The sequence below is a fragment of the Mixophyes fleayi genome, chromosome 2 (genome assembly GCF_038048845.1).
Source record: "Mixophyes fleayi isolate aMixFle1 chromosome 2, aMixFle1.hap1, whole genome shotgun sequence".
NCBI classification, from domain to species: Eukaryota; Metazoa; Chordata; class Amphibia; order Anura; family Limnodynastidae; genus Mixophyes; species Mixophyes fleayi.
The window spans coordinates 88,368,270-88,393,475 of record NC_134403.1 but is presented as its reverse complement, the minus strand read 5'-3'; the positions used below and the strand labels follow the sequence as shown (position 1 = coordinate 88,393,475).

Sequence of the window (25,206 nt, the reverse complement as noted above, 5' to 3'; positions counted from 1 at the left end):
TTGTATCATACTGAAGCTAGCAGGGGTTGCAGAGGGGAGGAGTCAGCAGCAGTTAGTTAACTATTTAAGTGCCCCTCATACAACCCCATGGTAGCAGTGTCCCCAGATGCATTTAGAGAGAGAGAGATATGACGTAAGAGTCAAAATTTTGTTGTTTGCCTTTTCCTGTGCCCTGGACATTCAATGTTTGTTCCTGTGTAACTTTGGCTCTACCTTCTACCATCATTCCATACTCAGTTTCCCTGGATTCCTTCAGCATCTGCTTCACAACATTTGCCTATGCCGTGTAATGTATTTCGTTGTAGCTTTCCTTCCTTCCTTGTTACTGCGAATTGCCTGTTATCCTGTTTATCTTCACATACTGTTTATTTCTATCCAAACCACACCAAGATTCTGTTAAACCTGGAATTTTTTAACTGCTTTTCCCCTGTTGTGTTTGTTTATTGCATTGCTCAGTCATGATCTTCAACGGTATGTTTGTGCTTCAATAAACCGTTATATCCTTCACCTATTCTGGACTACTGCAATAATTTCAAACAACCAGTTAATCATAACAATTCTCCCTGTTGTCCACCTGACATCATGTTAGATAAGGAGAACAGTAGCAGATCTAAGTTTGCTGGGGGGAAATCTGTTTTCTACTTTACCTGTTCTAAATGCTTGGCTAAATTACCAAATAGAAGTTTGGAACCAGATGCCCGATGTGCATCTTGCAAGGCTGAGGACCACAATGCATGCACATCTTATTGGGATGCCGCTGAACTGGTGGGAGTGGCCTAGGCGAAGCAGCTAACTCAGTCCATCCCCCCAATCTGTTTGGTCCTTAAAGGAGGCTTTGAGGACCAAACAGGTTGGGGGGATAACTCCACTAACAGGGCGTTGATGAGTTAGCTTTGGCTGTCCAACAAGCCCTTTATTATTCAGGGGCCTGAGGAACCAGAGGTCTGGATATTTTTTCTTTGAAGCACACTATTTCATTTCATTGGGCAGCACGGTGGCTAAGTGGTTAGCACTTCTGCCTCACAGTGCTGGGGTCATGAGTTCAATTCCCAACCATGGCCTTATCTGTGTGGAGTTTGTACGTTCTCCCCGTGTTTGCGTGGGTTTCCTCCCGGTGCTCCGGTTTCCTCCCATACTCCAAAAATATACTAGTAGGTTAATTGGCTGCTATCAAATTGACCCTAGTCTCTCTCTCTGTCTCTCTCTCTCTCTGTGTATATGTTAGGGAATTTAGACTGTAATGGGGCAAGCAGGGACTGATGTGAATGAGTTCTCTGTACAGTGCTGCGGAATCAGTGGCGCTATATAAATAAATGATGATGATGATTCTCTCCCCAATTATTTGAGCCTTTGAGAGAAGCCTGGTTTAAAGTTCTTCACAGGTTGCAGGTTAACAGGACCTTAGCTGAGCAGATGTGTTTGGCATCAACCTGGTCATCTGTCAGCATACAAATTCTAGTAGAATTTTGTAATAGTAAGAGCTAATTTTGGACACAAGCTGTGCGGTGTCCCATAGGGGCAGCTTTGGAATGTTGACCCTAGGGAGCAGTGTCCCCCACAGTGGTAAAAGATGTTTTTTATACTGGCATTAAAATCCGTTCTTCTAAATCCATTTGGGGGGCACTAACCAACCCCATTACTCTCTGTTTTAAGGTTGTGTGTGGTTTCCATTACACAATGGTTATTCTTGTTTGTTTCTATTCTATATTTGTTTGTAAAAAAAAAAAATCTCCAAAAAAATCATCTGAGTAGCCGTTGTTAGATGGCTATAGAAAGGGGAGGGGCTTTGGTTTCAAACTTTCTTCAAGGATTAAAACTAATCCTTGCCTACTTCAGCAAAAGCCCTCAAAACCCCCAGGTACCAGTATCCCCCAAATGGAGCCAGAGAAATGGATTTATCAGAAGTATGAAAACTTTTTTTTAATTTCATTTTTTTAATATTGTTATAACAAATGCATATTGTAAATTGCAAGGACGATAGAGCAGTTGTAAGATGTACCCCAATTGTTTGTACAGTACTACCAATTTATTATCAGTGCAGAATTTTGTGTATGGTATTGTTTAGTTTGTGTCTGTACGGTGTTAGACGTCTATTGTATCTGATGAAGGGCTGCTTGTAATGTGTGGGGAGTGGTGGCAGGATACATTAGGGAAGCTGAGGTTTGTATATCTTTGTGTATGAGGATCTTACCTACACTCAGAACATCCCCTTCCTTCATTATCTTATGCCTCTTAAAGATTTTGCTTATTCATTTTTTGGAGGATTTTCAATTACTAATTTATAATGGCAATTATATTCCTGCTTATTTCACACTAGGAGGTGTTTGGTTACAGACATGTACAGTTTATCATCTGTTTGGCTGAAACATATTGTCTGAAAATAACTTTATCCTTTGTGAATTCATTCACGTGTCAATCTGGATTACCCACTTGTTTCTATAGGGTACAGTAACAGAGGACAAAAGTCACTCTTCCCATGTTGTCGTTCCAGTTCCCAGCACTTTGGAGGAAGGTCAGAAAATTTCCTTTGTCTCTTTCAGTGTCAGAGTAATCTGATAAGGGAATGAATGCATTGTTCCACATAATCTATACAGGTTTTAAAAGGATGTTGCTACTCATTTTTTAAGTAGCTGGTAGCAATAGATGAAGTTTAGATGACTGCTGGCAACTAGGAGGATACATATTTATATAATTGTTTGCTGCCCGTTCTCAAGTAGTATTCACTATTTATTACAATGCAGAATATTTTACGTTGCACTGTACATTTTTTGTAGATTTACACAGACATGCATAATGATACAAACCAAGACAAGATGGTAAAGGGCACCCACTCATGACACTTTAGTATTGGTTACCTTAGTATGTTCTCCTCCTCCTCAGCAAATTCAGGAAGACATTTTGCATTGATTTAATCGAAGTGCTACAAAGCAAATCTTGTTGGTGATTTTAAATAGGTAACAGATGGTAACAGATTTCTTCTGCAGAAGGTGGACACAGATGGTGGGTTATGTTTCAGGGGGCACTTGGGAACAACCTCCCTGATCCCTTGCTCCTCCTCATTTTACAATTAGCCTGCTTCTTTTTCCAGTGCCCTGCATAGGAGATGGTCACGTGGTCACACATAAATTGTGTTTTTTTTATTATTTTATTTTACATCACTTGAGGGCATCATTTTTTTTTTCACTACTCCTCCAGCCCCCTTCTATTACTAGGCGTTCTTTACCCCTCACCTCTGTCCCAGCTTCTACCACCGATCAAATGGACATTGGACAACCTAGGTTGTGAAAGGGTTAGACACATCTGCAGAACCTGCAGCATTGGTGGCCCATCTGTCATGGCCACTATAGAGTCAAGACTGAATGGCTGTCCATGACAGCCCACTGAAGGGGGGTTTACAGTATATTGTACATAAGTGCATTCTAATTTGAGGGGCAGATGAAAGCACAAGTTTCCAGGGGTTATCCCTAACTAAATCCTGTACAAGTGACACGAATCGGCAAAGATCTGGAGTGCTGGGATTATTATAATTTATATGGCGCAACAAGATATCCGCATCGCCGTACACAATACAAACCAGTAGACCATACGGGGAAAACACTACAGAACAATTAACGAGTATTACCAAGACTTCCGGAGCACCAGGCATAGCAATTATAGTGAGGCTGGAGCAGTAGAAATGGTAGACACATGAGGGAATAGGGGTCTGCTCGTAAGAGCTTACTTCCTAAGGAGAGGACAAACAAACAGCAGGCACAAAGTGCAGGAGGAGCGAGAAGGGGTAGGGAAGACAGAGGTGATGAGAATAAGAATGGAGAGAGGGTTAGGTGGATGACTGGTAGGCTTTAAGGTAGAGGTGAGTTGTAAGTGCCAGAGGAGTTGAGGGTGACGCCCAGGCAGTGGAGTTGGGGGACAGAAGAGACGGTGGTGGTGGTGTTAACAGTGATGGAGAGATCAAGGGGGGGGATGAGAGTCTAGAAGGAGGGAAGACCATGAGTTCTGTTTTAGCAGTGTTGATTTTGAGAAAACGTGAGGGCATCCAGGAGGAGATGGTGGAGAGGCAGTCGGATACACGAGAGAGGGGGGGGAGAGATCGGGAGAAGAGATGTAGAGTTGAATGTCATCGGTGTAAAGGTGATACTGGAGAACAAAGGTAGAGATTAGAGCACCCGGGGAGGTAGTATAAAGCGGAGAGAGTAGAAGGCTGAGAACAGAGCCCTGAGGGACTTCCAACAGGGGGGGTAGAGGGGTGGATAGGATGAGCCAGCCTTGGAAACAGAGAAGGAGCGGTCTTCAAGGTAAGAGGTGAACCAAGCTAGGACAGAGCCTGAATGGCAGAGAGAGAGAAGGGACTGCAGCAGGAGGGGGGTGGTCCACGGTGTCAAAGGCCACCGAGGGGTCAAGGAGGATGAGCAGGGAGAAGTGACCCTGGATTTAGCCGAGAGGAGATCATTAATTTTGTCCAGGGCGGTTTCAGTGAAGTAGAGGGGGCTGAAACTGGATTAGACAGGGTCGAGAAGGGAATTGTCCGAGAGGTGCCTGGTGAGACAGTCGCAGACAACCCACTCGAGTAGTTTAGAGGCATAGGGGAATGTGAAATGTGGCGGTATTTAGCAAGTGATGTGGGATCAAGATTGGGTTTTTTGAGGATAGGAGAGAGAAGAGCATGTTTTAAGGAGGCGGGGATGATGAAGTGGAGAGTGATAGGTTGAAGAGGTGTGCAAGGTGAGTACAGGCAGTGGGGCAGAGAAGGCGAAGGAGGTGAGAAGTGACAGGATCCAGGAGGCAGGTGGACAGGGGAGAGGAGAAAATAAGGGAGTGGATTTCTTCACCAGAGGTAGGTTGGTAGGAGCACCAGAGTTGGTTATAAGAGAAAGGTGGAGCGAAGAGTGGGGAGGGAGGAGTAGATGTCAAGTCTGATGGCCTCAATTTTGAGGAGGAAAAGTCAGTAGCAGAGAGGGAAAGTGGGATGGGGGGGGGGTGCGGAGAGAGTTGAATGTGGCAAAGAGGCGACGGGGATTGGAGAAATGGGATGAAATGTGGGACTTAAAAAAGGATTGTTTAGCAAGGGAGAGGGCAGAGCAGTAGGAGGAGAATAAATTTGAAATGCAGGAAGTCAGCAATGGAGCAAAATTTCTTCCAGAGGATAATAGCAATTCCTGGAGATTACCCCCAGGGATAACAGCAGACTCCTGTGTGGTCAAAATGTCTTCAGTTTTTCAAAAGTCTTTGCCTGCTACTTCTGCCTCCACAGTGCCTTCAGCCTCCCAGACTTGATTCAGTCTGTCTTTACTGCGACCACTCATCATGCCAACCTTTCCAGCGGAAAAGGAGGTGCCAGCTGACAAGGATTCCTGCTCCCCCATAACTTCCTGTTTTCAGGAAAGTGTTTAGTCTTTCTACTCTTGCATTATAGCTAGCCTAGCAGCCCTATGGGTGCGCACAGAAATCTGCGATGTTGAGGTATCGGGACCCGTGCGGCTGCGAATCCTAATTGATTGTGCCCCAAATTGTCTTGAATGTATTGGATGCATTATCCTGCACAAAAGATGTGCTACTTCATTCTTCCAGAATAGTGACCAGTTTTGGAGGTGTGCAAGTCCTCTGGCTTAAATTTTTTTTTGCTCTACAATATTTCCGAAAGGGTCCTGTCCTGCTTTTTTCAGGGATGGCAAGAGCCCCTTTCGCTCAATGGACACCATATAGTCATTTCATCAGTCTTCATCAGAGGAGACAGTGTAGCCAAAAAAAAGCCGTTCTGGACTTTTAAACTGTAGAACTCTAAAGCTAGTGGCAGCATTTAGTTCTGACTACCAGCTAGGGCCCTGGGGCCTAGAAGTGATTGGAGCTTTTCTCCTCTTGGTCAGTTCCTGTATGCACTTAGAGTCCTACCTTTGGATATTCACACCTCTGGGTATTCAACACCATAATTTCTTTATTTCATCTCTCAGGTTCCCCAAGACCGGAACACAGAGCTGCTTTCCATTTGACCATTCAATGGCTATTTGAGGCTGCAGTCGGCTTCTCTTTTCCAAATCATCAGAAAGTTCAGAGTTTTTACTTGAATATCATCCTGATGTCCAGTGCTTCAGAGAGTATTCTTTTGACTTGACGTCTCTCCCCAGGTCAAAGGAATATGCATTCAATACTGAATTCTGACAATCTAGACAATAGTCTCAACCCTAGAAGCAGTGTCATATGTGCAATTTCATATGTACTCCATTCAAGATACACTTTTGCATTTGTTAAACAGGTCTCTGGCATCGCCAATAGACTTTTTTTGGTCTATCGCACCCATCATTGGTGGAGAGTTTTCCTATCTAAGAGTGGGTAGGCCCCCCTCTGTTCTGTTTTGGCCAGTAGCCAATATGGATGCAAGTCCCTTGGGAATGGGGATAGGTTTCTTATTTCACAGCATTCAGAGTATGTGGTCTCCTTAGGAGTCCATCCTACACATTGCTGTCCTGGAGCTGTTTTGGAACTCAAAGCCATCTTATCTGGTCCTGAGTTTTCTACACGTAGGCTCTCAGATCTGTTGGCGTTGCAATTACCATATCTACAGTATCTTGTACAGGGCCATTTTTCATTGACATAATGGCAGGTCTGTTGACTCTCCACTTCATCTACCTCCATCTTGCTGATTCTTTTGAACCTACAGAAGGTCAGACAAGAAGAGGTACAGGAGTTATTCACCTCCCTTGCCCAGGCGGTCCTGGTATGCTGATCTTGTGATCAGTCAGCCTCAGTGTCTACCTCTTTGGTCAGACCTTCTGTCTCAGGGCCCCTTCTTTTGAAAGGGCGTAACAGGATTTGCTCTAATGCCATGGTTCTTGAAAGCATAATTATTAAGCTAAACAATTTGAGACCACATTGCGGCATGGCAGTCCCCTTTTTCCTCTGTCTATCTTAGGGTTTGAAAGTCCTATGTGGTCCTAGCGTGAGGAACAGAGTTTTCGTATTGATGTGTGTTGTATTTCTTGCTAGCTTATTTTCTTACATAGGTCCCTGCAAATAATCCTACCTCTGATGTGTCTCAAGGTGCAGGATTCTGCTCTCTCACTGTTTTCAACACCAGCTGGCATTGCGTCGAGATATTAGTGGTTTTATAAGGATTAGGACATGTTTGGCTTTCCTTCTGTTGTCTTTTATCTCCTAGGATAACAGATGTGACTCCTTTTAAGTTGATTGCTGTAGTATCAAGCAGGCCTATTCTATGGAAGGTGTACAGGTTCCCTCCACTGACTTATGGTACACTTCACCAGAGTTTTTGGTCCTTCTTGAGTGGAAATGTTTCCAGTTTTCTCCACATACCTTTTCCAAAGTGAGCATAGCTACCTTGGAGAGGACGTCTTTAATAGGAAGGAAGGTGCTCCAAATGGTTGTCTATTAGACATTTCTCCTTTCCATCTGATGTTTTCTCTACTACTGAAGGAGAAAAGGAGATTTTTGTACATTCCATTAAATCTTTCTCAGAGACTTTGGAGGTACACGGATCATCCCACCGAGAGAAGGGAATCTCTCTTTTACTGTGTTCCTTTTTGTTGTCGTTATGGGTTTGCAATTTGAGGAGGAGAAAGTTTCCCCCTAGTGTCCTGCCTCTTAAGGGTGAAAGGTAAAGCACGGTCTATGTCCACCTGCCGTATTGGAGGAAGTAGTATAATATTATGTACAAAAATCCTCTCCCTTATTTTTTTCTTTTTCTTTGGTGTTTACTGTGTTTAGAAGAATGGGTCCGACCCATAATGAAGAGAGACAAGCAGGTTCTTCTTCACTGGGGTTATTATCCAGATAGGTAAGAACTCATAATCTTTCATAATGATTCCAGAGTATAGCCTTCAATGATCTGTGATCTTCAAAAGTGAAAGAAAAGTGATGCTCAGAATTTGTTATAAGTGAGAAATGTGACAGAAAACTGGGAAACGTATGGATTTTATTTGCTTCCATCGTCTACCAACATCATATCTGGTCTCCATGGAAACATTTGATTATATTTACATGTGAAGGAGGAAGTGGTTTCAGGAGTTAAAGACCATTAAAATGCTGGCAATTTCAGACATAATACGGTCAGACGTCATGTAATTTGTGTAAATGCATTTGAGTGTGTTGAATTTGCACATGAATAAAATGTTTATGATATTTGATTAGGTATATCACACAACCTTTTATGAGCTCCATACTCAATAGCCAGAATAAGTTTTTGGTTTTGTTTTTTGTTGTTTATACAGATTATGATGTACAGAGACGGAAACATTTTCCCCTACTTTATTCTGAATCCTAGTCAATGTCATTTTAGCATATTTTTTTTTTTATATTGACATCTAGCAATGGGCTGAATGCACCATCTTTACTATATCTACTACAAGTGGTTGAATTACTTTCAGAGAAACCCAATGTTACATCTGACATCTACTCTCTTCTCAGTTATGACACCTGGATCCCTGCCAGTGAGGTAGAAGCTCCAGTTGAGGATACACCTACCCCAGAAAAACCACGCAAGGTAAATCCATCCAATCTATTAGGGATTTACAGCTTCCTATTGGTAGGTGCAACCACAGCCCCTTCAGGCGCCATTTTCAGATAACTATAAGCACTTTCAGCTAACTGGGAGTTCAGCTTTAAACAGATTTGTTCGCCCTCAGCCCTATGATCCATAGTGTATTTTTGGTATGTGTGCTTCATAATAACACCCCTTCAACACTTGAACTCTGCTTGTTATTGAGAGCCATGAGCAATTTAGATTCAAACAGCGTTGTTTCAGTTCCTAACAAGCTGTGATTGGACAGACGGTGATCCTCTCCCCCACACACTGTTACCACAACATTCAGTTGCGAGTGTAGTATTATAATTGACTCTGGCATCATGTAGTACAGGTCCTAGATATTACCATGTAAGCAGATATTTCAAAACTGATTTTCTTCGGCATTGCGGATTGTGATTAATTATCCTGTGCTCATACGTGTACTGTCTAAATGTCATCCTAAATAAAATGTTTTTAAGCTGTCTATAGGCTTTCCATAAACATGATGCTCATTAACACAGACTTTTTAATTTTTATGAGTAGGTGCACGCTAAATGGATTCTGGACACCGATTTGTTTAACGAGTGGATGAATGAAGAAGATTATGAAGTGAATGATGAGAGGAGTCCTGTTGCTCGTCGGAAGAAGATCTCTGCCAAAACCTTGACTGATGAAGTGAGATTATTACCGCAAACTGCTCTGGTAGAGGTCACTCGACTATGTTTGTGTTTTTGCTTTTTTGTTTAACCTGATTTAACTCTGAAAAGAAAAATACATCACAAACATTTTCAGGTATAGACTTATGAACCCAAATCTACCAGCAAATATTTGTTATATCTCTAATTTCTTACAAGCTTTTAAAACCTACAACAGAAACATAAATGTAAACTATAGAAAGCATGTAAGGACAAGAAGTTCTATATGTGTGGGAAGAGTGCGAGGCCTGACTGTATACAAGATTTAGTAAAGAATATTACAGTCTAATAAACAATTTAGACAGTTCAATTAAGGTGTAAATAAAAGTGTTTTTTAAAGCTCAATGAAATAGAACTCATGGAAGGAGTAGATATGAGCTCCTGCCAGGAATTAAAAGACAACAAAACATTTTGGAAACACACTACATGTAGAAATTCCTGGGTACATATTTAATACAGTTTGAGTCTCTTAATGAATAAATAATGGTATTTAAAAAAAATAAAATATTTATATATCTTCTAAAATCGCTCCATTGAATCTTGCATTGTTCCTGCTGTAACACTTGTCCTGCTGTACATTAGATTAGTATGTGTTAGAAAGTTATAAAATGATAAGTAATGAAGATCTTTATGCAAGATTGTATTTCTGTAATAAAGCCCCTATCATCACACTAGCGATTGTAGGAGGGTGGTCCCAAGCTCTGATTGGCCGATGGCCAAGCACCACTTCAGGATTCGTAGCCTGGAGTATAAATATGCACCTCTCCTCTAGACAGTGTTGCAAGTTGGCGGAGGGGAGTATTTTCAGAAAAGTTTTGCATGGACTTTATTTATTATACATGTGTTCACTTGATCGTGATAATAGTAGAACCCTTGACATGTACCAAGTAATAGTTAATGATACGAGAATGTATTTTTTTCTGTAGGCAGAGTAGGTGTTGGCAGGAAAATCATTTGTTAACTATACTTGCTTTCTGTGTAAAGGTAAGCAGCCCCGACTCGGATCGCAGGGATAAGAAGGGGCCTAATTACAAAAAGAGGAAACGTTCGCCTTCACCTCCCCCAAGTGCAGAGGCAAAGAAGAAGAATGTCAAAAAAGGGTTGGTTTATATATGTATTGTCTGCTAAAGTGCCTTTCCTTGTTATATCTTATAAATGCTGTGGTCAATGCTGACTGCATGTCTACTACATGAGCAGTGCTTCGGGAATCATTGAATGCTGAAGGCCTCATGCTTCCCTGTTTAAATTAGATTGTATCTGAAAGTAGAACTCGCCAGCTTAGCTTCATGCACGTTGGATCTCTATGTAGCAAACACTGAATGTTGGATTTTTGCACATGTTGTCCTGGGACATATTGATCAATGATCCTGTGTCACCAGGCTGTTGATTTGAAACCTTTCCCTAATTTTGCAGTGCATAGACAGCACATGTAAAAAATCCTAGTCTGAACAAGCTGAGATATGTATTCTGTATATACGTCTGGGAGTCGCTTAAGTCTAAGTGCACACAGCTTAAATCACAAATGATGTCTCTAAGTGGTGTAATTGGTGTCATTGAATTATTCTGCTTAGTATGTTCATGATCCTTCCAAGACATGAAATTTTATTTGAACTGGGCATTTTACTCTTTGTAGATTTAGCCTTTTCAGTGCATAAATCCCTTTGCTTGTATTACATGTATATCATCCATCAATGACCTTTACTATGCTTGATGTAGCATTACATGGCCTTGGCTTACTGTGGGGATGTGTTGACTGTAGTGATTGCCTTTAATCCCTGAAATGTTTTACATTAGACCCTCTACTCCTTATAACAAATCAAAGAGGGGTCACCGTGAGGAAGAACAAGAGGATCTGACAAAGGACATGGATGAGCCATCACCTGTGCCTAATGTAGAAGAAGTTACACTCCCTAAAACAGGTAATTGCGTCTTTGAGACCAACGATTGTTATGTTCGTATTGCACATTAGTGACATGGATGATTCTTTCTGTCCTAGTTAACACCAAGAAAGATTGTGAATCTGCCCCAGTGAAAGGAGGCACTGTCACTGACCTGGGTGAGTCATCCCTGTGTGGTTTTGTTGTTGTAGCTGGTTTTGAATCACAGTAATAGTCATGTGACCAACCTAGCATAGATATGCTTAGTATTAATGTAAAGAAATCTTGATGCGAGTGGGTCCTATATCAAGTTGCTATATAAGAGCAATAAACATAAGAATAATGAGAGTTAATTTTCCAATATAAAAGAAAATAATAAAAGAAAAATGTATCAATATAGTCATGTCAGAGATGCTTCATTTATTAAAATAAAAATATAGTTGGGATAAAAAGAAAAATATAGTTACAGTTATAGTTACAGTTGGGAACTCTGATTCACGGGTGCTAAAAGTGGACATAATATGTGTGCATGTAAATCATATCCTTACCTATAAGATATTGTTGGCAGAATCTGGGAGTGGTGTTGATAATGTTTCTTCATGTCCTGTTTTTTTTTTCTTCTTGTGTTACAGATGAACAGGAAGATGAGAGCATGGAAGCTGTGACTAAGGTGAGTGTTTGTGTATTACTTAGCGACTGACTTCTGATTTTCACACTGTTTGTACAGCTGCAATAACCTCGGCTGAATTAGTTAATATCCGTTATGTTATTGCCATTGCAATGAAGCAAGAAAAGTAGAGGCAGACTATTAACAAACTGTGAGGGCTCTCAGTATGTCATTCAGAACAAATGGCATATTCTACCATGGCCTCCATACAAGTAGATCTATTTATACATTGAGCAAATACATTTCTCTGCAATGTGAGAAATGATTATGGCCCCTTTGCCTGTCCTGCATCAGTGTTACATTCCATTTTTGACTGACTATCCCCTTTTACCAAACCCTTAATAACCAAGCTAACTTTTTATACTAACTGCTTGTTATAGTGTTCTGTTGAGATTAAACAAGTCGGGTTAGTGTGGAGTGAACAGCTGTATGTGAGGAACATCTGGCTTGTCATGTTGTCTGGTTTTAATTACATTTTTTTCATACTCTCTACTGTGCATTGGGCTGCACTTCATGTAAGTGTAAACAGCTGCTCTTCCACTCGCACAGCGACTCTAAAATGCGCCAGGGTCAGACAGTGCCCATGCGTACTTGCACCTATGCCTGATTAACTGAATGCTGTGCTCATAGGACTCCATCTGTATGTGAATAAACACCTTCATTGCGCTTAAGAAGGAGCAATATGAATAAGCTGTATCTGTGTGTGTTCATTCTCAAAGAACACCTGTTTACCCTCAGTAAGTGACCACTATTCTACAGAGATAGCACTGTACAGTGATGAGCATACACATGGTATCATTTTGCGCACATGACAGTTATACAGCGACAAGAGCCATTCTGAGTACAGCATACTCTACAGTGTGCAAATAGATATTGTTATTCAGAATACTTTACATATATTATACAGGTATATTCAATTCTGGTAATTTCTGAGCATATGACAGCCAGTATCTTTACTTGTCCACCTCTTAGGAAGAGGATGAGAACTCTTCAGGGATCAAAAATGAACAAGTGAAGACCTCTGACCTTCATGAGGACAATGTAACTGAACAAACACATCATATTATCATCCCCAGTTATGCGGCATGGTTTGACTATAATAGGTACAACATAAACCCATTTGAGTTTTCTTACATATAATCCCCCAAATCCTTTTTACTTTTTTTTTTTTTTCTTAATATTCCTTAAGATGTCCAATGCACTGTCTTCAATACAGTATTTCATGCGTGTCCCCCTCCTGTACTATGTGTTGCAGTGTACATGCCATTGAGCGCCGAGCACTGCCTGAGTTTTTCAACGGCAAGAACAAGTCAAAAACGCCAGAGATGTAAGTGTTGCACAATCAGTTTTTGTATGAGTCTAAGGAGGGGCTCCATTTTAATTAACACTTAATACAGCATTCCTGTTTGTTTAGATCCCATATACGTTATGACCACTTTCCAAACATTTTTTATAAATGCATTTTTCATAGAAGTACAGTATTGCTTAATTAGCTCTAGTTAAAATTGTAAGTTATTTAGCCAAGTAGATATTCTCACTGAAAGTTAAAAACCTGGTAATGTTGGATAATTAACATGTCAGATTGGCCTGGGTAGCTTTTCTATTGTGCCTGAGAGGGAAACTTGTCCATGGCAACCTGTAATACCCAGCTATAGCCAGGTAGAATTTGTAGCCTCCGCATTAATCCTTAGGGGCATATTCAATAAGGGTTCCGGTCCGCCGAAAGTGCGCGTTATTGCCGGTATTGCGGTAACGTGGATTAAGTTCACGGCCCGTTCCGGCGCGATCCTGCGGACCGGAATTGTAATTGAATATGCCCCCTAAAGTCTGTTTGTTACTACAGTAGGTGCCTGAAACTGAACCAGTGTTATTGGCATCCAAGGTCCAGAAATGGTCTGCTATTACCAGCCACCATTTATCTACATTGCCTTAGGGACAGGAACATGTATACCTGATATAAATATGCAGACTGGCCAGTAACAGATTGATATCATTTGAAATCTTTAAAATGCCATAAAATGTGGGAATACTGTTTTCTTTTGTTTAGCTACTTGGCGTATAGAAACTTCATGATTGACACCTACCGACTCAACCCTCAGGAATACCTCACTTCCACAGCGTGCCGACGCAACCTGGCAGGGGATGTCTGTGCTATCATGAGGTGCGAGTGACAGGGGAACTTCAGCTGACAGGACTAAAAGGCAATGACCGAAAGGGGGCGATTGCTGATATAATGCGTAAAAACATTGACTTACTCTTGGTAGAGCAGTATCTAAGTGCTTTCTGTTTCAGAAGGAGTGTATAGTTGTCCAAGCTGTTTTATTTTATGCTTGCTGCAGGGTTCACGCCTTCTTAGAACAATGGGGTCTGATTAACTATCAGGTGGATGCTGAAAGTCGCCCTACACCAATGGGACCACCTCCCACTTCACATTTCCATGTCTTAGCTGATACACCATCAGGATTGGTACCACTGCAGCCAAAAACACCACAGGTAGCCTCTACTTGTAACCTCACATTTAGTTGAAGGATTATCATGGAAACCACTTAATTCAGAAATGTGTTTTTGGTGGGGGGATTTTCATTCACTATTAAACCCTTTTTCATGATTTACATGGTTTTTTGTCTTCATGAAAGTCACACATAAACATAAAAGAGAAGATATATGAAACCTCAAACATGAGTTCAACATGGGCTTTATTTTTCTTCCATTTTTTTTTTACCTGTAATTTACCTTGCTTCACTTATGATTGTTGGCCTTCTCCCCACAGACGTCTGCCTCACAACAGATGCTAACGTTCCCTGACAAAAGTAAAGAAAAACCAAGCGACCTGCAAAACTTTGGCCTGAGGACTGATATGTACAGCAAGAAGAACACCACTTCTAAGGTTAGACACCCGTGGTTCTTCATGGCAAAATAGTAGACAGTAGAGCAAAAAGGCTTAAGCCTTAGTTCTGTAAAGTCTTCAAGTTTCAGGTTGTGTTCTGCTCTAGTGTTATATAAAACAGCATAATAAGTGTCCTGGCGGTTGTCTGCTGCTGTTTGTATATTCGTAACTAGTATTTGTACTCTATTTTCTCTTTCATCCAGTCTGGGGGACACTGCTAACCATGGGGTTGTGGACGGGAGCACGGGAGTTGGCACCTAGCTAGTTAAGTTTAGCACTGCTGACAGACCCCTCCCCTCTACAATCCCCCTGCCCCTTCCTGTTCAGTTTTTTAGCTGCCCATGGAGTTGGGCTGTGTTTTTAGTACTGCTAGTGTTTTTTTATTTTATTTTCACTTAAATTTATTTTATTAGATTCCTTTTTTTTAATAGGAAAAGCTTCTTTTGGTGGCAGACCTGGGAGTATGTTCTACTATAGAGAACACACTCCCAGAACAGCAGCGCAGGCACAGCTCTGTAAGATGAGAGCCAGAGGCTCTCACTTGCAGAGTAAATAAGGTGTCTGAAAACAGAGTGAAAGGCGGTCTCTCCGGACCGCTGTCACTCTTGATAACCGGCGCTGCCACTGCGGGCATGGAGTGCCGGTTATCGGAAAAATCTAAATGCCGGCGGCCATCTTGGATTCCGCGGAGGAGAGAAAAAGAGACAGCAGAAGGGGGCCATACCAAGATCCCCCCTCATACATAGGAGGGGGCATCGGGGTGCAAATCCGCTGCGGAGACCTCAATTGAGGTCTCCACTACTCTGCCGTATACCACCCGTTTTTTTCCAAAGGTGGCTTCTAAAAAAATTCAGAGAAACAGCATTACCGGAGGGGGGGGGGGGGGTAGCTAGAACATAGAGCTCCCCTACTCTCCATGAAATATTGGACTAGCCCGGCCTTCTGGCGCCAAAGAGAAGCCCAGGAAAGGACACAGATCAGAGGGAGCAGGCACCAGGACACTGCTGTTGGACTTCTCCCCTGTTTGTCCTGTGGGCTAAGTATCTGATTTATTTAATCTCATATTATTGTAATTACTGATTGCAAAGTGGGCTGTCTGCGAAGCGGGGGTCCCCCCTGTGCAAACCCAGCATATTCAAGCCCCACTGACAGAGGAACTGGCCTGGGTGGCCTCCCTGACACAGTTGGTTTCCTCTTTAGCGCAGATGATATCACAATCTACTCAGTTGCTATCTAGTGAAGCAGCCTCAGCGGCTAATAATGCTAGTTCATTGGACCTCCCTGCTACCACAGGTTCTATTGGAACGTCTATACCAGGACCTTCCTCATTGCTTACGGACCAGCCCCCTGTTCCCACAGAACCGGCATGGTCCGCAGCATTTATAAAGGGTTTGGACAAACTAAACCAGTTACTTGAATCCCCAAACACCCCGCCTGCTAAAAGGAAGCGGACTAGATCTGCTAATTCCCTTATGGTCCTTTCAGACTCTGAGGGGTTTTCAGAGGAGGAGGGGGAAATAAATTCTGATCCTGACCAGGTTCAACCTTTGGAACAGGAAGAGAACACTAAAAGCCAATTTATAAATGATTTGGTTTTAGCGGTGAGACAGGCGTTGGACCTCCCAGAACCGGAGGATCCTACTCCTAGAGACAGAAGTCTGTTTAAGAAGGCCAAGAGGAAGGCTATCCGTTTTCCCCCTTCTGTACAACTCAGAGATATTGCAGAGGGAGCCTGGAAACAGCCTGATAAAAGGTTCTCTGTTTCCAGGAGATTCTCTTCCCTGTATCCATTGCAGGAGGAAGACGTGGCTCGTTGGGAGAGTATTCCTAAGGTAGATATTCCGGTAGCCCGTTTGGCCAGACACACTTTACTACCAGTCCCAGGTTCAGCAACGCTGAAAGATGCCACTGATCGCAGAGTGGAATCACAGCTGAAATCTATATTTGTGGCAGCGGGTTCTTCCTTTAGGCCCACATTTGCTTCAGCTTGGGTTGCTAAAACCATGGAAACATGGGCAGACCAACTGGCAGAGGCCTTACAGGACTCTGATTTACTTTCCCTGGCTTTACATTTGAATAGAGGCATCGGGGTACCTTTATGAGGTGGCCCAGAACTCTGCGTCTGTGTCCTCCTCTGTTCAGGCTGCATCTATTTCAGCTAGAAGAACGTTATGGTTGAAATCCTGGGAAGGAGATTCGGAATCAAAAAAGTCAGTTGAAACCATTCCTTTTTCAGCAGCAGGTTTATTCGGCCCGGAATTGGATACTATGATCTCACAGGCAACAGGGGGCAAAAGCACTTCCTTGCCGGTATTCTCTAGTAGGGGCCAGAACCCTCGGGTCAGCTCCTTTCGTCAGCCCTTTCGGGGGACCTCCTTGCCTAGAAGACAGTCATTTAGAGGAAGACAACCAAATGCTCGAGGCTCCTCTGTTAGGGGTAGATCCTCGTTTGCAGCTAGGCGCCAGGCCTCCAAGACCCAGGAGAAGCCTGCGTCCCGACGACCACTCTATTCTGCCAAAGGTGGCGCCAGTGTTGGGACGTCTGTCTCTGTTCCAGGAACAGTGGGCAGCGTCCTCCCAAGACCCTTGGATTCGGGGCATTATATCAAGGGGGTACATGATAGACCTGCTGGGTCCGGTTCCACATCGTTTCTTCATAACCCCGCTACCCCGAGATCCAACAAGAAGACAGGCAATACAGGCCTGTGTCGCCTCTCTTCTTTCGCAAAGAGTCATCTGCAGGGTCCCAGACGACCAGAAGGGACAGGGGTTTTATTCAAATCTGTTCCTAGTCAAGAAGCCGGACGGGTCCTTTCGACCCATCTTAAACCTAAAGAATCTCAATGTGCACTTACGGGTGGACAGATTTCGGATGGAATCCCTGAGGTCGGTAATAAACGGCTTAGAGAAGGATCAGTTTATGGCTTCCATAGACATAAAAGACGCATACCTCCACGTTCCCATTTGGAGCGACCATCAGTCTCTCCTAAGATTCACAGTGGGGTCCTCCCACTATCAGTTTCGGGCTCTTCCCTTCGGCCTCTCCACAGCGCCGAGGGTTTTCACGAAGATCATGTCAGTGATGGCAGCGTGTCTTCACCTAAAGGGAGTTCAGGTCGTGCCTTATTTGGACGATCTGCTCATCAAATACTCCTCAGAGATTTGCTTACGTCAGCACTTATCCCTCACCTTGGCGGTTCTCGAGGGCCATGGATGGCTGATAAACTTAAAGAAATCCCAGGTGGTTCCGTGTCAACGCAGGGTTTTCCTAGGGCTCATCATGGACACCAGCCAGCAAAAGGTGTTCCTGCCTGCCGAAAAGATCGGTTCAATTCGGAGTATAACATCTCAGGTCTTGTCTTCTCCCAGCCCCTCAATACACTTGTGCATGCGGCTGCTGGGAAAGATGGTGGCCTCCTTCGAGACCATCCCCTTCGGTCGAGCTCATTCTCGATGCTTCCAGTGGGATCTGTTGACAAAATGGTCAGGATCCCACCTACGCTTGGATCTCCAGAGGATCTCGCTGTCTCCGAGGGCGAGAGAATCGCTCCAGTGGTGGCTGATTCAAGATCACATGGCGGTAGGCAGGTCCTTTGCTCCATGGTCATGGATCATAGCCACAACAGACGCCAGACAGAGAGATGGGGGGGGGTGGTCCTGCACCTCAGGCCCCAGGGGCTCTGGTCAGTTCAGGAATCAGCCTTATCAATCAACACGTTGGAATTGAAGGCAATTCTTTTAGCTCTTCGGGGGGCCCAGACTCTCCTTCAGGGCCACCCAGTCAGAGTTCAGTCCGACAATGCCACGGCTGTGGCATATGTTAACAGACAGGGAGGAACAAGGAGTGCAGCTGCAATGCGAGTTGCAGCTCAGATATTTCTTTGGGCAGAACTGTATGTTCCAGCAATATCGGCTGTGTTCATTCCAGGAATAAAAAATTGGGAGGCCGATTACCTCAGTCACAATTCGATGATGCCAAGGGAGTGGTCCCTCCACCCGGAAGTATTTCAGTCTCTAGTTCAGAGGTGGGGTCTTCCGGATGTAGATCTCATGGCCTCCAGACACAACAGGAAAGTTCACAGGTTTTGCGCAAGGGCAAGAGATCCCTTAGCAATAGCGGTGGACGTGATGTCCATGTCATGGGAATTCAGGTTAGGTTATCTGTTTCCCCTGATTCCCATGCTTCCCAGAGTAAGGTAAGGCGTTCTGCCGGTGATTCTAATAGCTCCCTCATGGCCGCGTCGAGTGTGGTACGCAGACATAATATCCATGGCGGTAGGGCAAGGATATCGTCTTCCGGCACGAGACGACCTTCTTCTCCAAGGTCCCTTTCGTCACCAGAATTTACCTCAGCTCAGTTTAACGGCATGGCTGTTGAAGCCAGCCTCTGGAGAGCTAGGGGTTTTTCCCCCAGTGTAGTGAACACTATGCTGCGAGCTAGAAAACCGGTTTCGACTCGCATCTATCATCGTATTTGGCGAGCCTATATTAGATGGTGCGAAAATAAGTCCTGTCACACATCTTCTTTTCGTCTCCCTCGCTTGTTGGCTTTTCTTCAGGATGGGCTGGAAGCTGGCCTCCGTTTAGGTTCATTAAGAGTTCAGGTTTCAGCACTTTCAGTTTTCTTTCACCTGAAATTAGCGGACTTGCCAGACGTCAGGACTTTTCTTCAGGGAGTCTTACATATTCAGCCTCCTTACGTTCCGCCTACAGCACCATGGGATCTTAACCTGGTACTGGATATGCTTAAAGGGCCTTCCTTTGAGCCACTACTTACGGCAGATTTTAGGTATCTTACTTGGAAGGTCGTCTTTCTTTTAGCTATTGCTCTCCGCATTTATGTCAAGAGAACTTCTCAGATTAGACGTACAGATTCTCTGTTTGTTCTTTATGATTCTAATAAAAGAGGCTGGCCAGCCTCAAAACAGTCCATTGCAAGGTGGATTACGGCAACCATTAAGCAGGCTTACATAAACGCTAACCGTCCTGCGCCAGAGAGACTTACGGCCCATTCCACCAGATCAGTTGGGGCGTCATGGGAGCGAGAAATGGCGCTTCTTTAGACCAGCTTTGCAGGGCAGCCACCTGGTCCTCTGTCCACACCTTTACAAAATTTTATCAGTTTAATGTATTTGCATCTGCGGATGCAAATTTTGCTTGTAGTGTTCTACGAGCGGGGCTTTCAGAGTGGTCCCACCCTTAGGGGGCTGCTTTAGAACGTCCCCATGGTAAGCAGTGTCCCCCAGACTGGATGAAAGAGAAAAAAGGATTTATGTACTTACGTTAAATCCGTTTCTCTGATTCCGTCTGGGGGACACTGCGATCCCTCCCTTCTGCTTTTCTTCTGTGTGTTCTTGTTTGATTGGCCTTTTCTCCTTGGGCTTTTTAATTAACTGAACAGGAAGGGGCAGGGATATTGTAGAGGGGAGGGGTCTGTCAGCAGTGCTAAACTTAACCAGCTAGGTGCCAACTCCCATGCTCCCCTCCACAACCCCATGGTAAGCAGTGTCCCCCAGACGGAATCAGAGGAACGGATTTAACGTAAGTACATAAATCTTCTTTTTTGTTACATGGTATATACAGTATACTCACATTTTCACCCATTGCTTTCAGTGATTTGTATGCAATGTTATTTCTGTGTTTAATCATAGAGTAAATCGGCTGCAAGCGCCACACGGGAATGGACAGAACAAGAAACTCTACTGTTGCTTGAGGTATATTATATGCGAAAAGTACACTATTGCAAATTATGCTTTATGTGTCTGAGCTTTTTCCTTGTATCTTCGTTAGGCACTGGAAATGTACAAAGACGACTGGAACAAGGTGTCTGAACATGTTGGTAGTCGTACTCAAGATGAATGTATCTTACACTTCCTGCGTCTACCCATTGAGGATCCCTATTTAGAAGACTCGGAGGCCTCAATTGGACCTCTGGCCTATCAGCCCATACCTTTTAGCCAATCTGGCAACCCTGTAATGAGCACTGTAGCGTTTCTGGCGTCTGTGGTGGACCCTCGTGTAGCATCTGCTGCAGCCAAATCAGCTCTTGGTATGTTTTTCCCGGTATTGGCTGTTTTGAAAAGTATGGAGAGTTACTGTGGACATAATAGCATGGTTCATGCATTATTGTTTTGGATCTTATTTTTGCAACTAAACTAGATTACTTTATGTAAGGTTACACAACAGCGATGTAAAATCATTTAGGTTTTCTAAGAAGACCTTCACCACGATATGCAGAATTTTTCCATGTGTTCATCATGCAATTGCTTAGCTTTCTTATCTCTCGTAATAGACGAGTTTTCCAAGATGAAGGAGGAAGTTCCCACAGCATTAGTGGAAGCTCATGTCCGCAAGGTGGAGGATGCAGCTAAAATGACGGGTAAACCTGACCCTAGCTATGGTCTTGAGAGCAGTGGAATTGCTGGCACTACTGGTGAAGACAATGAGCGGATAGGTGAGCGGATAGGTGAGCTTTGACATAAAATGTTTGTGTACTGTTTACTCGGCCCTTTCTCACTCTGTTCATGATAATCTTTCATTACCTGTTCTGAATACACGAGAATCTTCCTGTTCGATCATAGTATGTGTCTAAACGAAAACGAAGAAAAGAAGTTCACAATTTGTATGTCTACAAAAGGGGTTTCAGCTGTTGTGATCTGCAATTTGAAGCCGTTGTGTTGAATAGCACAGGACTTATGCTTTAGATAGAGCTCACCATTGAACATCAAAATTAAATATTTATAAAATGGCAACATACAGCTTTACATAGAAACAATAAAAGGTGAAGATTTTGTGTAGGGTCCTGGATATAAAACCACTAGTCGTATAGGTGACACTGCAAGCTAATGTAAGAAACACAACTAATATGGTTATTGGGGAGGTCTTTTTATTTTTTTTTAAAGTATTTCAATATTATTGTAGCTTCAAAGTGTAACCTAGAACGAAGATATGAAATCCAACACTTCTTGATATAAAGACCTTTTTTCTACCACATGTGCCACACAATTAATATCTCACTTCAATTAATAATACAAATGATACTCATAACTGCACGTGTATCAACGAACATGTGAATACATTTTTTTATTGCGTTTTATAGCTTGGTTTATTTTGCATCTAGTACAAAAGAAAGCTAAGCAAACTGGCTCCGCAACTATTTTGGAATTACAAGACTACGCTTGACCTGGCTGTCAAGCATGCTGAGGTTTGTAGTTTCAAAATAGCTGAGAACCAGAACTTGTTCAAGCCTAATGTATAGTTTTATTTAATAGGTTATGTATATCTCAAGTACATGTTCAAAAATACCTTAATGTACTGTGTAAAAAAAAAAAATTAAATAGGTTTTTACTATTTCTTTCACTGATCAGTGGGTGTTATCAATTTTTCTGTTTGTTTATTGATATCTTCTACAGATTGCCCCAAAAGGAACACCCATGAAACCCATGGTAGGGAATACTCAACTGTTTATTATACCCCAAATATATTTACAAAAGAAATGTGTTAGAAATAAATCTGGCCACACACAGACTGTTCGGATTAGATTCAGCTGTTCCGCCCCTTGGTCCAAGCTCTGTTGCAGCTTGATGATGCGGTCGTAATGTGACTGCAATCCACCTCCTTTTGTGATTATCCTCCGACCACCCTTACAGGCTCTGATGTAGCTAGTCTGATTTGATATTTTCCACCAGTTTTGAAAATGATCCTATTGCTTGTGACCTACAAATACTGCACACCCTGTGTGGGCATCTCTGTCCATCCAAAACTTGTTTGAACAGCTCGCCAGCATATGTGTGAAAATCCCTAAACATAAGCACTTTCCATAACTTGTCATCACTATTACTGTATAAGAATCATTTAGGAAAAGTTGTCTTTGCAGTCTTTCAGCTCAATAAAAGATTGAATAAAAAAATGTAATAATGAGGTAAATGCCTAATACAGAGACAAATGCATGGTTCTCCCATAAGTAGGTCACAGGGTAAGGGTAGATTGGTAATACATACAGAAGTGTTTTGTTAATATATGATTGGCAGCATTGATATTGATAACATTCCTCTTCCAGAGGAAAATAATGCAGATGAGCCCCCTTTGGAAGTACAGACCACAGAAGAAAAAAAAGAACCAAAGGTAAAACCTATACCCTACATAACCAGTTAAGTACTCTCTATTCCATCTGTAAAGGCATCATAAGCTTATGAGATAAATATATAGTGCACTTGTGTTACATGAGGAAGTGTCTATAAATCTGCTTGCAGTTTCAGTGGAGTTCTCAAACTGCAAAACCCTCCGTACTGAAAAGTTGTAATACCATATCACCCATAAATAATGTACTTCTCCATATGTAGGAATGTAATTGTCATAATCTATTGTTATTTAAATGACCACTGTATTATGATTTTATTGGGATTTTGCTCCCTCTGTAATATATGTTACAACACGAATTATCAGAAGAAAAGAAAGACACTGCTTTTGAGAGGCACACCTACATTTCTAATTAAATGTGTCCTCAAAATATGGATGAACTTGGAAGTCCCAGCTCTCAGTGGAGTACTATAGTCTTTCTCTGTTTTCCATAAGCCCTTTACTCCTCCTTAGATATTTTGTATGTTTTATTCATGTGTGACAGTTTACTTAGAAGGCAGTGGCTTGATATGGGTGGGTGTTATGTCATTGTAGTGGTAGAATGTCACAGTATAACTGGACAGGTAAAGGGGAAGGAGTTAGCAACCCCTTATTAAGCTTATAGAAGAGATATAAAACAAAGCTATCTCTACCATATGCATCCACCATTAAGCCAAAGTCGAGGTTTTAATGCTTGTAAGCAGAGAAGATCTGAATATAAGTGATATGAAGTCCGGTTGTAGAAAAACATATTTTGTGGTTTCAGCGATGAAGCACACCACAATTCCAATTCATGGGACATCCGATCTTTGGCAAGATGGTAGCCACAACGTGGAGATAGGGACTGCAAGAACATGGGTTTCCAGGGGAGTTCTTGGGTGACACTTGCTTGAAGGTTGTAAGACCAATTGAGTTCTGTACGCATTGTGCAGCCAGACAGTAGCAGGAGCACAGGGATAATAACTTATGGGGAGATCCTCCTCATTTCTGGTGTGGCAGGTAGTCCCTATGAACTGCAAGCAGGGTATATCCTCCACTCAGGAGTCCATTGTGTCTGGGCCTGAGCATCTATAGAACAAAAGAGGAGATATCTTATAGCTCTATCTGCCTAGTGTGAGGAATAGAAGCTCCATCTGAGACTTTTTATATTTGCTTGTGTTCATCTTTTCCTCCATAGGGTTCTGTTAAAATACCTGCCTTGGAGTTCTCTCAAGGTGCAGGTTCCTAAGTATTGTTTTCAGTGCCAGCTTGCGCTACTTCCAGATGTTAATGTTTCTACAAGGAGCAGGCCATGCTCAGCAGACCTTCTAGTCTCTTTTATTTCCTTAGTCTCGATGGTTATATTGGGTGCTTCCTTTAAGCCCTTGCGTTCTGTACCTTTATGCGTTCTCACTTAGCAAGTGATTTTTCTCCTAGCTATTCTTTCAGCTATGCCTATCTGTGAGCTTGTATCTCTTCTCCATAAGTCCTCACACTAGTCTTCCATGAGTAGGTGGTCCTTTGTATAGCTCCCTCATACCAACCTAAGATTGTTTCTTGTTTTCAAATCAAGTAGGATCTGATGATTAATATTGTTCTTTACATGGCGCCATACAAAGTATAATACAATCAGTACAGGGTTCAACAGTACAGAGCAAAATTAGTAAAATCAAGGCTCCAAGCAAAGCAAGTACAGTGACGTCGGAGTGGAGATAACAGTGTTAAGACAGAAGGAAAGAGCCCTGCTCGTAAGAGCTTACATACTAAAGGAAGGGGAAACAGACATCAGGCACGAGAGGAGTCAGTGGAGGGGATCAAGCGCAAGAGGGAAGTGTGAGGTGAGGAGAACAAGGATGGAGAAAATTAGGTGGATAGCTGGTAGGTTTTGAGAGCCCTTTTGAAGGTGCTCAGATTAGGGGACAGATGGATGGAGCGAGTGAGGTCATTTCAGTGGAGTGGGGCGATCTTGAATTCTAGCATGGGATGAGGTGATCAGTGGGGAGGAGAGGTGACGGTCATTGGCCAAGCACAGGGAATGGGCAAGAGTGTGAATGGAAAGGAGGTTAGAGATATAAGGGAAGTGATGATCCAGTCACGCAGCAGTGTTGGTCAGAGGGTTGTTGTCTTGTGTGAACTGTGTAAAGGGTGGTAATAGGTAACCTTGGGAGGTTCAGGAATCTTATAAGCTAGCCTGAAAAGGTGTGTTTTCAGAGAATGCTTGAAGGTTTGAAGACTAGTGGAAAGTCTTATTGTGTGAGGGAGGGAATTCCACAAAGTGGGTGCAACCCTTAAAAAGTTCTGTGACCGGGAATGAGAGCAGGTAATAAGTGTGGATGAGAGATGCAGATCTTCTGCAGAACAGCGGTGTCGAGTTGAAAGAGATTTTGAGACATGAGTGCAGTTTTGTTGATGGCTGTGCATGTTAGTAGAAGTATTTAATATTGGATTTGGTGTAAAACAGGCAACCA

General features: G+C 42.8%; 1 protein-coding gene across 11 annotated transcripts in view; it reads left to right on the top strand.

Moving 5' to 3' along the window:
• Window positions 1-25,206, top strand: part of SMARCC2 (SWI/SNF related BAF chromatin remodeling complex subunit C2) — a 50,326-nt gene that overhangs the window by 16,156 nt on the left and 8,964 nt on the right. For 4 of the 11 annotated variants that reach the window (XM_075199577.1, XM_075199585.1, XM_075199584.1 and 1 more), the window contains exons 6-23: window positions 2,443-2,512; window positions 7,720-7,789; window positions 8,419-8,494; window positions 9,059-9,217; window positions 10,195-10,310; window positions 11,005-11,129; window positions 11,207-11,266; window positions 11,720-11,757; window positions 12,727-12,857; window positions 13,010-13,081; window positions 13,802-13,915; window positions 14,094-14,247; window positions 14,525-14,641; window positions 20,293-20,355; window positions 20,432-20,690; window positions 20,934-21,107; window positions 22,054-22,086; window positions 22,701-22,765. In XM_075199577.1, the coding sequence (XP_075055678.1) occupies window positions 2,443-2,512; window positions 7,720-7,789; window positions 8,419-8,494; window positions 9,059-9,217; window positions 10,195-10,310; window positions 11,005-11,129; window positions 11,207-11,266; window positions 11,720-11,757; window positions 12,727-12,857; window positions 13,010-13,081; window positions 13,802-13,915; window positions 14,094-14,247; window positions 14,525-14,641; window positions 20,293-20,355; window positions 20,432-20,690; window positions 20,934-21,107; window positions 22,054-22,086; window positions 22,701-22,765 (1,896 nt within the window). The remainder of the gene's footprint in view (window positions 1-2,442; window positions 2,513-7,719; window positions 7,790-8,418; window positions 8,495-9,058; window positions 9,218-10,194; window positions 10,311-11,004; window positions 11,130-11,206; window positions 11,267-11,719; window positions 11,758-12,726; window positions 12,858-13,009; window positions 13,082-13,801; window positions 13,916-14,093; window positions 14,248-14,524; window positions 14,642-20,292; window positions 20,356-20,431; window positions 20,691-20,933; window positions 21,108-22,053; window positions 22,087-22,700; window positions 22,766-25,206) is intronic. The other 7 variants (XM_075199586.1, XM_075199581.1, XM_075199578.1 and 4 more) reach the window with 6 other exon arrangements.